The sequence below is a fragment of the Musca domestica genome, unplaced genomic scaffold, assembly GCF_030504385.1.
Source record: "Musca domestica strain aabys unplaced genomic scaffold, Musca_domestica.polishedcontigs.V.1.1 314, whole genome shotgun sequence".
NCBI classification, from domain to species: Eukaryota; Metazoa; Arthropoda; class Insecta; order Diptera; family Muscidae; genus Musca; species Musca domestica.
The window spans coordinates 71,893-82,500 of record NW_026712310.1 but is presented as its reverse complement, the minus strand read 5'-3'; the positions used below and the strand labels follow the sequence as shown (position 1 = coordinate 82,500).

At 35.0% G+C, this 10,608-nt stretch overlaps 2 protein-coding genes across 2 annotated transcripts in view; both read left to right on the top strand.

The window, feature by feature from the left end:
- LOC131803658 (protein takeout-like) overlaps nucleotides 1-1,308 on the top strand; it is a 6,304-nt gene extending 4,996 nt beyond the window's left edge. Inside the window, exons 4-5 of the mRNA XM_059125095.1 lie at nucleotides 56-189; nucleotides 970-1,308. Coding sequence (XP_058981078.1) covers nucleotides 56-189; nucleotides 970-1,274 — 439 coding nt within the window. The 3' untranslated portion in view covers nucleotides 1,275-1,308. The remainder of the gene's footprint in view (nucleotides 1-55; nucleotides 190-969) is intronic.
- A 3,438-nt stretch (nucleotides 1,309-4,746) lies between these two features.
- On the top strand, nucleotides 4,747-10,376 carry LOC131803656 (protein takeout-like). Its single transcript, XM_059125093.1, has 5 exons — nucleotides 4,747-4,879; nucleotides 4,941-5,033; nucleotides 9,609-9,762; nucleotides 9,824-9,957; nucleotides 10,025-10,376. The coding sequence occupies exons 1-5, from the start codon at nucleotides 4,801-4,803 to the stop codon at nucleotides 10,330-10,332; spliced, it is 768 nt and encodes a 255-aa protein (XP_058981076.1). The 5' UTR covers nucleotides 4,747-4,800; the 3' UTR covers nucleotides 10,333-10,376.
- Nucleotides 10,377-10,608: the final 232 nt, after the last annotated feature.

The following is a 10,608-nucleotide window of genomic DNA, read 5'->3' as shown; positions in this document are numbered from 1 at the left end:
GAAAAATGGAAAGATTTAAAAAGAGATAATTTGTTTCCCTTCAAATCCAACGCAGATGCAATGGCAATAATTTGGATATCAAATTCAAACTGACGGCCCCCAATTTAAAATGGAATGGTGATTATGCCATGAAAGGCAACATTTTAAGCTTGGCTATGGACAGCAAGGGCAAAACGTTTATGGCATTTGGTAAGTGGATAATTGGGTTTCAATATATTCGAGAAAATCCTAACCTCAAATCTGGTTACCAACCAATTATTTTCTTTGAATACTTAATTCGTGAGACATGACCTGGTTAAAATAATGGGCTGGTAAGCAGTCTTGTAATGAGTATTTTTGCTGCCTAAGGAATGTTTAAGCAGAAAATACAAGACAAAATTAATTTGGGACAATTTAGAAGTAGTAATTTTATGCTCTGTTCCAGAACTGCAATAATATGAACATTTGACTACAATAACCGATTTTTGCAAAAAAGTTGCAAACCCTGTAAATTCTAGCAGGTTTTTGGAACAAAAAAACCCTGTAAATTCTAGCAGGTTTTTGGAACAAAAAACCTGCTAGAATTTACAGGGTTTGCAACTTTTTTGCAAAAATCGGTTATTGTAGTCAAATGTTCATATTATTGCAGTTCTGGAACAGAGCATAAAATTACTACTTCTAAATTGTCCCAAATTAATTTTGTCTTGTATTTTCTGCTTAAACATTCCTTAGGCAGCAAAAATACTCATTACAAGACTGCTTACTTAACATTGGCAATAATAATGAGTAGACAATGTCCTCACAAAAATGTTTTTCAATATGGGTGGAATATCCCGCATAGAACGGTAGTTACCTCTAATGGTGGGTATTTTAAGGTCTTCACCGTGTTTTTAAACTGTATGGACGACTCAAGCTCCAAATATTTGGGGCCTTGAGGACATTTGATATCTAATATTTAGCATCTTTTGATCTCTCCTTCTTATCTTTCAGAAAAGCCCACCTTCACCCTGAACTACAAGATGAAATTACGTAAAGAAGGTGATTATGAATTTGCCGATTTGGAAAAACTACATCTGGTGTGGGAAGATAATGCCAACGTGCAATTCCGCTTGGAAAACCTCTTCAATGGCGATAAAGCTTTGGAGGATAGTGCTCATACTTTGTTAAATGCAAATTGGCGCCCAATTTTTGAGAATCTACGACCGGTGCTGAGTCAAACCAATGAAATTGTTTTAAAAGATATTCTAAACAAGATAATGGCCTATGTACCGGCAAACTATTTTTTCGAGGAATAATTTTTTTTTTTTAAATAATAAAAAGAAAGAAATACGTAAGAATCTTTTCTATATCTGGGGAGATTCCAAGGGCCTTCTGTAAAAAAAAGACGGTTTTCAACTGGTAAGTTGTGGATAGAAAAATGAGTCGATGATTTTCTGGAAGCCATCTGTTGATAGATGATGTTCTACTGGCCTTTTATGAAGACTTTTGACAAATATTCTGTCAATACAAGACATGTTGTGGATCTTTTGTGGCTAGAGGTGCGAAAAATAAAATAAAATTGAATACTTTGTATTGAAAAAAGGGAATGAGGTATAATTCCAAAATTCGGAATGAGGGTTACTGATAGTATGCAGGATAGATGCACAAAAGGGTTTTTGGGAATTCAAATTTTAAGGTTAGGAAAAATTCTAAAATTGTACCATTTGGTATTATGTGAAAGGAAAGATCTGCGAACTTGAAATTTGATATGAGAATCAAGGTTGGAGAGTAAATTTTATATATGAAGGTGGTTTAGGAAATGTGTACTTAGTGTGCGAACTGTACTAAATGGTACTAAATATGGAACAGTTTGCTTTAGGGTGAACGAATGAGAATGGAATTTTGAAATTTTGTATTAGGGTGCGTGTTGGTGGTAGGTTTATAATATAGAGGTGGTTTTCGAAATGTGTACTGCAAGTGCAAGAAAAGTACTGAATAGTACTATATTTGGTACAATTTGGTATTGTGTGAACAGATAGTGTTTCAAATCTGAAATTTTTTGTAGTCTGGACATATGGAGATGGATTCGAAAGTGTGTACTGTAATTGTACGAAAATTACTAAATTGTACTAAATTTGGTATTGGGTGAAGGGGCAGAGCTGAAATTCTGAAATTTGATATGGATGTCACTGTTGGTGGATCGGAAATTGAGATATAGAGGTTGTTCTAGAAATGGCTACAATAAATTTACAAAAAGTACTAAATTTGGTACAATTTGGTATTGGATGAACAGATAGTGCTTCAAATCTAAAATTTGGTATTAGGGTCGGTGTTCATGTGTAGTCTGGACATATGGAGATGGTTTCGGAAATATTTACTATTATTGTACAAAAAGTACCAGATGGTACTAAATTTGGTATTGGGTGAAGGGATAGAAAAAAAACTCTGAAATTTAATGTTTTAATTACTGATGGTATCTCTGTTTGAGATTTGGCAGTGGTGTGGAAATGTGTTCTATATTTTTTACAAAAAGTACCAAATGGTACTAAATTTTGTATTCGGTGAAGGGATGTGGCTAGAATCCTCAAATTTGATAATGAGTACCCTGTTGGTATCTGAAATTGATATATAGAGGTTGCTCTGGAAATATGTACTATGTACTATGTACTATGTGTAGGGGCATAGCTGAAATCCTGAAATTTGATATAGATGCCTCTGTTGATGTCTGTCGTTAAGATATGGAGGTGGTTTTGTAAATATGTACTTAATTGTACGAAAACAACTAAATAGTACTATATTTGGTACAATTTGGTATTTGGTAAACAGATGGAGAAATTTTCGGAAATGTGTACTATAATTGTATGAAAAGTACTAAATGGTACTAGATTTGGTATTGGGTGAAAGGATAAAACTGAAATCCTGAAATTTGTTATAGATGCCACTGTTTTGGAAATGTGTTCTAAATTTGTACGAAAATTACTTAGTACTAAATTTGGTATTGGGTGAAGGGATAGAGCTGAAATCCTGAATTTTGTGTGTGTGGTTGAGAGAAAGAGCTAGTATAAACGAACGATTTTGAGATAGGGATAGAATTCTGAAATTCAGTATCGAGGTCATTGTTAGCGTCTAGAGTGAAGAGGAGGTGGTTTTGGCCATGCGTAGTATACAGGATGAGATGAAAAACCGACAACCAACTTCAGACAGCTGTCATTTCAAAGCCACTCATCCGACAGCTGTTAAAATTATTCCAGTGACAGCTCATTATATTACTTAGAAACGTACAAAAACATTTTGGTGAGAAATTTTCAAAAAAAATAGTTATTCGTGATGGAATTCAAGCGTGATAGTGTAATTTCTTTATATTTGGCCGGAAAACCACAAGTAGGTATTGTTAGAGCACTCCAGCATTCAAATGTGAATAAATCTTTTGTGTCTCGTACCATCGATCGTTACCGTGATGCTGGTAGCGTAGCCCGACGTCAAGGAAGTGGGCGGGAGAAAACAGCAACATCAGCAGAAATGGATCGAAAAGTAAAGAAGCGACTTGATCGGCCAACCCGCCTCGCAGTGGCCTAAAAATGGCTCGTGAGCTGAATATATCGCAATATCCCATTCGGTAAAATTGAAGATTGAAACATGAGCTCGGGGTAAAGCCATTGAAATTCCAAAAAGTGCAAGAACTTACACCGCAACAGGGAGAAAATAGACTTAAAAGAGCTAAAGAGTTGCTTCACTTGGCCGAAAGTGGTGAACTGCCGAATTTGGTTTTCTCCGCTCCGATGAGAAAATATTCGTTGTCCAGCAGTTTGCAGACAAACAAAATGAACGTGTTCACTTCCCAAAGAGGTCAGCTGAAAATATACACCTTCGGTTGGCCACCAGAACTCAAGCACCGGCCATGGTGATGGTGTGGGTCGCCATAACAGCCGATGGGCGCTCTCCGCTCGTATTATTCGAACGTGGCATCAGAGTATTATAGCGAAATATTCTGGAGGGTGTATTAAAGCCTTGGGCACGCAAACATTTTGGTCGCAGACCTTGGACATTCCAACAGGACTCAGCACCATCGCACTCAGCACGCGCCACCCAAAAATGGTTACAAAATGAGGTTCCTCGCTTCATTTCCAGCGCACAATGGCCACCAAAATCTCCGGATACCAGTCCTATTGTGGACTATTGTGTCTGGAGTATTTTGGAAAGTAAGGTTGGCACTAAAAAATACCAAAGTGTCGATCACCTCTAACAACTGCTTCGCCGGGAATGGGCCGCAGAGCAACATTCGGGTAGCGTGTGACGGTTTCATTGGCCGTTTGAAAGCCATAATTCGTACCAAAGGTGACCAATTCGAACAAATATAAAATTCTAAAATTTTATTGATGCTATTTCCGACATTTCCGACATTTTCATTTAATAAAATTTAAAAAAAAATGGTTTTTGACTTTGTTGCTGTTTTTTTTATCTCACCCTGTATATAATAATGTTATAATTATTATTGTTACTACAATTACTGTTATGAAATTCCCATTGATATAATAGAATAACCGGTTCAACAACCCCTTCAATATATCATTGTAATTATCACATGGGTTTAACCTATAGCCTCAGATTGGCCTAAACGAGATCAACAATACAAAACACACACACACACACACTTGTATTATTAATTGACACTGCCTGCCTCTCTTTGGCCTGCAGAGGCAAAACAAAACAAGTTTCCGTTTCAAGCCAATTATAAAATTATAACAAAATGCATATTTATTGGTCTTTCAAATCAGTTGCACAATAGTAGCGAATAAAATCGGAACTGTTTTTAGACTTTCGGTTTCTTTTGAAAAAAAAAAAATGAAATATTGTATTTGTCTTACACTGCTGTTTTGGACAACTTCGGCGGTGGTGGGGAAAAAGGTTTTAACCGAAAAACGTAAATGGAAATAAATTATATAGAAAAATTACAACAAATAATACGCAATTCTGTATTGCAGCTGCATTTCTCAATGCCTGTCCCATTGAGGCCACTGATGTGGGCACTTGCTTTGCCAAAAATCTTGAAGCAATGTTTCATGAATGGAAGGCCGGTAAGTTTTAAAACAAACAAAAAAACGGTCAAAAATATGAGGTCAAATATGAGAGGGGCAAAATATATTATACCCTACAGCTTGCTGGATATGTTATAACTGTATTTACCTAAGAGAATATCAAATTGCGTTCCATGTTTATAGAATTGAAATCTGGATGAACACATGTATCTATCTGAGATAAATAAATATAAATTTCTTTCGATTTTTTTCGGAATTACTGTAGAAATTACGTCAAACGTGTTTAATAAACAATATAGTGTGGATTCAATATAAACTAGGTTTGATTGAGTATTGCTAATAATAGAGGTGTGTGTACTATAACGCTCTACAACACAATTCAATTTTTCAATAATTACAGGAAAAGTCCATTAGATTGTGAAAGTAGAGCTATGAATAGAAGACATGTATATCGGCGTTTACATTAAAGTAGAGCACAATTTTACCCTCTCCAATTTTTATACCCTCCACCATAGTATGGAGGGTATATAATGTTTGTAATTCCGTTTGTAACACCCCGCAATATGCATTTTAGACCCCACAAAGTATATATATTCTCGATCAGCATAAAATTCTCAATTAAGCGATATCCGTCCGTCTGTCGGTCTGTGGAAATAACTCTAGCATCCGAACGAAATGAAATAGGTTGATAAAATTTTACTCAAATGTATATTATGTCTGCAAGACTTTTGGTATAGAAAATGGGCCATTTAAATCCAGGTTTTGGTGTAATCCCCATATAATAGTACCTCCATATTTTCTGTATTATGGGGATTTAAGCGACATTATTCAACGGAAATGTTTCAAATTTGGTATTAGAAGTTCGTAATGGATACTACAGCAAAGACCTAAAATGGTAAAGGCTAGACAAAATGCATTTTGAGCAAATGGTTTGTGTCTATACTATCCAGAATAACAGCTCATGGCAGGACCATTTTAATGTAAAAAACACATTTATAGAAAAAAATGACAAATACAATTTTGAAAAATACAAAGTTGGGTTTCAAAATTATATTTCATAGACTTTCCTAATTAATTGCACATTGCCTAAGCGATTTAAATCGCTTAACATTGCTAACTATGTTGTTATGATATCATAACAACAGACGTATTTTCACAGGGTTGCCATATCTTGACTCTGTTTTGTCCCATCTTTACACTTCTATGTCTTTGACTACAGCCTATGACAGAATATTGTTTGTGTAGGTCTACGTCTTCGTATAGCCCCCATACAACGATACCCCCCGATATTTTCGCGACATTATTCACCGGAATTGTTTCACATTTGGTATTTGAAGTTCGATAGCACAGCCTATGACAGAAAATTGTCTGTGCAGGTCCACGTTTTAGTATAGCCCCCATATAATGGTACCTCCCTATATTCGGTACTTTGATGATTTTAGCGACATTATTCACCAGAAATGTTTCAAATTTGGTATTTGAAGTTCGTAATGGATACTACAGCCTTTGACAGAATATTGTCTGTGCAGGTCCACGTTTTGGTATAGCCCCCATATAATGGTACGTCCCTATATTCGGTATTTTGATGATTTAAGCTACATTATTCACCAACTTATTGTAATGGCTTATGACAAAAGTTGCCTATGCCGGTTCACGACGTCGTATAGATCCTAATATAATGGCTACATTCTAAATATTTAAGATTTTAACAGAATTTTTAAGGGATTTTTTTTTTTTTTTTTTTTTTTTTGAAAATTGCCAAATTCTTTCCAAATGGTGGAGGGTATTCAGAGATCGGCCCCGCCGAACTTTCAGCCTTTACTTGTTTTTTTTTGTGTTTATTTTTTTTAAATTTCGGTTAGTTATTTTTTTCTTTGAATGCTTGCATTTTAGGTATATTGTATCATTGGTAACAATGCGAGGATTTTTTTCCTAAATATTGTTAATTAAATATATATTTAAACGGTATCGTAGCAATTCAAACTTTTCTACAAAATTATTTGTTATAAAATTCCACTATAGGACCTAGAAGACGCCAAAAGTCAAAATCTTATCTAAATACCAGGGATTCATATATATCAGAGGCATATTTTAGGCTTAAGCCGTACTTTATGTGAGTTTGTGCAAAAATCTCCAACAAAGCTTAATTTGAGAAGGGTGACATCAGAGACACAAATATTCTTCATCAAATTTCACTATGAGTTTGTGAAGAAAAGAAATATGTATTTACCCTGCATATTAAAATAAAAAATTGCATCAATATTTCCCAATCATTTTGATCAATTTTTCCTTTAAGTAATTTAAGTAATCAGTAATTTTAATCAGTTATAAAATTATGGAAGTAAAAAAAAATAACTCGACCGGGCCGAACTTTCATTACCATCCAACATTAGGTAACATTTTTTTAAAATAAAAGTATCTGGATTCAAACTTGTTCCACTTTAATCTGCAAATACCAGTGAGATCGGTTGAAGATTTTAGTAATAGATAATATTGTGGCACCGGTTGAAGAACCCATTATGAACTACAAATACCGAATCGGAAATAAATCCAATAGAAAACGTGACCTAAATCGATAAAATACCAAATATCCGTATCGTACCGTCATATGGGTGCTATAGTAAAAGCTGGACCCATAGAGAAAATGTTCTGCCAGCGGAGTATGGACCTGTTACAAACTCTCGATACCAAATTTCGAACAATACCGTGGAAAAATGTGACAACTATGCGAAAACATTTTCAATAATGATTTTCTTACAGTTTTTGACACTGGTGTGCTTTGATAGTAAATCGTTTGTTTGTGGGAAAAATTCAGCAACAAGGATTTTTCAATTCAAATTCTCTGGATGGATGGTCATTCGTCTCTCCAGCCTTATCATACCTGTTTTTTCTTTCCCAACTCAACATATTCTTCAGGTTCAACCAAATATAAATTTTGTCTCTCTGTGAGCGTTTTTAACAAATCTGTTGCCCTCCGACATCGACATTCTTTTACTTTCCCTGCCCCTGTTTCTTTTTGTGATTTTTTGGATATGGCAGTTAAGATCAATATTCACTTACCTGACTTGTTTTTTGTGGCTGTCGCAGATAATGATACTGGATATTGAACACCGACCGGGTATATTGATATTCAGTGTGATGGTGGTTCTTTAATTAACATGGTTATTTCTTCACGAATGTTGTTGACCGGTTTGACTCTGACAAATTTTGAAATCATTCCTTAAAAAATCAAATATTTCGTAATTCGTATCTCAAAACAACAAACTTATTTTTAATATATACTCACCCTTGTTGTTCCTCGTCCTGATCCAACTACTTTTAAAGATCAATGTCGTTGAGGAGGAGTTATTTTTTTCACCAATCTCATTTACTGAACCGTTTAGGTTTAAGAAAGCTGACCTATGACAGGCCGTAAAAAACAGCAAACTTCTTCATCCGGATAATGTCGCCAATTTTTATAAAGGTACACTTTGTTTCTATTCGAAACACCATGTGTTTAGATAACCATCGACAATGTCTTCCCAATCAAACTGGATAACATCATTCCGGGCCAGTCTTCCTTTAAACAATCAAATTTTGCATTGAGAAAATGTTTTTGTTAATAAACATTATCCCATCAAATTTGTTTCAGATTCAACTGATTATAAAGTAAATCAGGTCCCACAAACTCGTTGAGGGCAATGGGATCAACTTTTTGACCTTATTTATTTTCCTCCAATGTTAAAGAGTGTTCAATTCAATTTTCATCACTAAATTAAACTTTACAAGGGTGTATTCCAAAAGCATCTGCAATTTATGTTCTTCAGGTTTTTAGTTCATCATTAGAGTATTGTAAATAGGGAAGCTTCAACCTGTATCCCTTTAATCGCCCAAAAATCAAACAATATATTTGGCATACAGTTAACGCCATGACTGCATTTGTCTTCTCAGGGCTGGGAACATTGCCACTCGAAAATTTATGACGAGAATCAGATATTCATTTTTTTAGAATCGAGAACTAAATAAATCACTCAATTCGTTGCAACAGCCGTCAACATTAGAAGGTTTGGTTTTTGCGTTGTTTTTATGTTTTTGTTAGTGAATCCCTTATAGGGTCAATCATATCAGTCCACTGTAATAGTTAGAAGTCATCTCCATATCTTTCCAATATTGCCGGTGATATGGCTGACTGCAACCCGTAAACCTGCTGGTCTTTTGGCCGAGAATCAGCCGAGCGATAGACAATTATTTCAAGGTAAAATAGCAACACCTTGGCAATTGGTTGCCGCATACTTCTGTCATTTCTATTCAACGATCAATGGCACAGTGGCAATAAAAGCGGTAATCACATCCACACACACTGGCGTGATTATCAGATTCAGGCCCAAACATATTCATCAACAGCTGATCTGTTTACTTTTCTGATCCGTATCTATCTACAATATATCCAACAAGGCGTAGAAGTTCTGTCAAATAGTTTTTGCGATTGGTGATGGTCTCGAAATATTTGCCCCAGGCCCATAATCCGTTTATTTAGCTTCATTTATAAGTGTTTCAACCTGTGTCAAAAATCTATTATTAAATTAGCTATCTTTTATATTCGTCATTAATACCACTTACCGTATTTCCTTTAAGGTGTTCCCGGCTTAAAATCCATCGGCTCCCTCGATCCGTTGCATGTCAAACGCATTTCCATTGAGCAGGCTGTTAGTGGACCCATTTCTTTGAATCTGAATATGCAAAATGCTGAAATATTTGGACTTTCTGGAACATCAATTACAGATGTTGGGTAAGTATAGGATAAAAAACAGCTAAAAAATACAGAAAAATTAAAATGTATTAAATTTTAGTACCGATGCCAAAAAACTCACCTTCAAATTTAACATCAATGTACCGGAATTTAAGTTGATCAGTGATTATGCGGTCAATGGGAATCTGCTGAGTTTGGCATTGAATAGCAAAGGCAAAGCTGAAATAATGATGGGTAAATTAGTGATTGTTATGTACAAAAAATGTATATATAAATTCCATTTTTCTTTTTCTTTCTTCAGAGAAAGCCCTCTTAAATTTGGCCATACGTGTGAAAATTCGTGAAAATGGCGATTTCAAATTTGGTCAACTGGAAAAACTCCATTTGGTTTGGGAAGATGTGGGCGGCATGCATTTACATTTGGATAATATTTTTAATGGTGATGCAACGCTGGAGGATAGTGCCCATGCTTTGATAAATGAAAATTGGCGTTCCATCTTCGAAGTATTGCGCCCGGCCCTGACACAAACCGTTGAGGTTATTATGAAAGATTTCTTGGGTAAAATTTTGAGTCATATACCGGTGACATATTTACTGGATGGATTGTAAATAAAAAAGGAGATATCCAAACCAAAAAAAAAAAATAAATTTTGAATACTGAAATTTTTTTGAAATATTCGGATTAATATTCCCTTGGAAACCTTAAATTTTAGGTAGGTATTTAGTGTCTTTAGCATATTACTGCTGACACTACGAGAACTATTTTGTTTGAACATTTGAAAAATGGTTAAAAACCCCATTTAAAAGGGATCCTTGGAAGTCAAAATATTAAAAATTTGTTGTCATAAAATTCTACTATAAGTCACAGATTACATCAAATCTATA

Excerpts from the sequence above, each read along its gene's own strand:
- LOC131803656 (XM_059125093.1), top strand. The coding sequence starts at position 4,801 with ATGAAATATTGTATTTGTCTTACACTGCTGTTTTGGACAACTTCGGCG. Across the intron at positions 4,880-4,940 it reads AAAGGTTTTAACCGAAAAAC|CTGCATTTCTCAATGCCTGT; the intron begins GTAAATGGAAAT and ends TCTGTATTGCAG. Across the intron at positions 9,958-10,024 it reads CAAAGCTGAAATAATGATGG|AGAAAGCCCTCTTAAATTTG; the intron begins GTAAATTAGTGA and ends TTCTTTCTTCAG.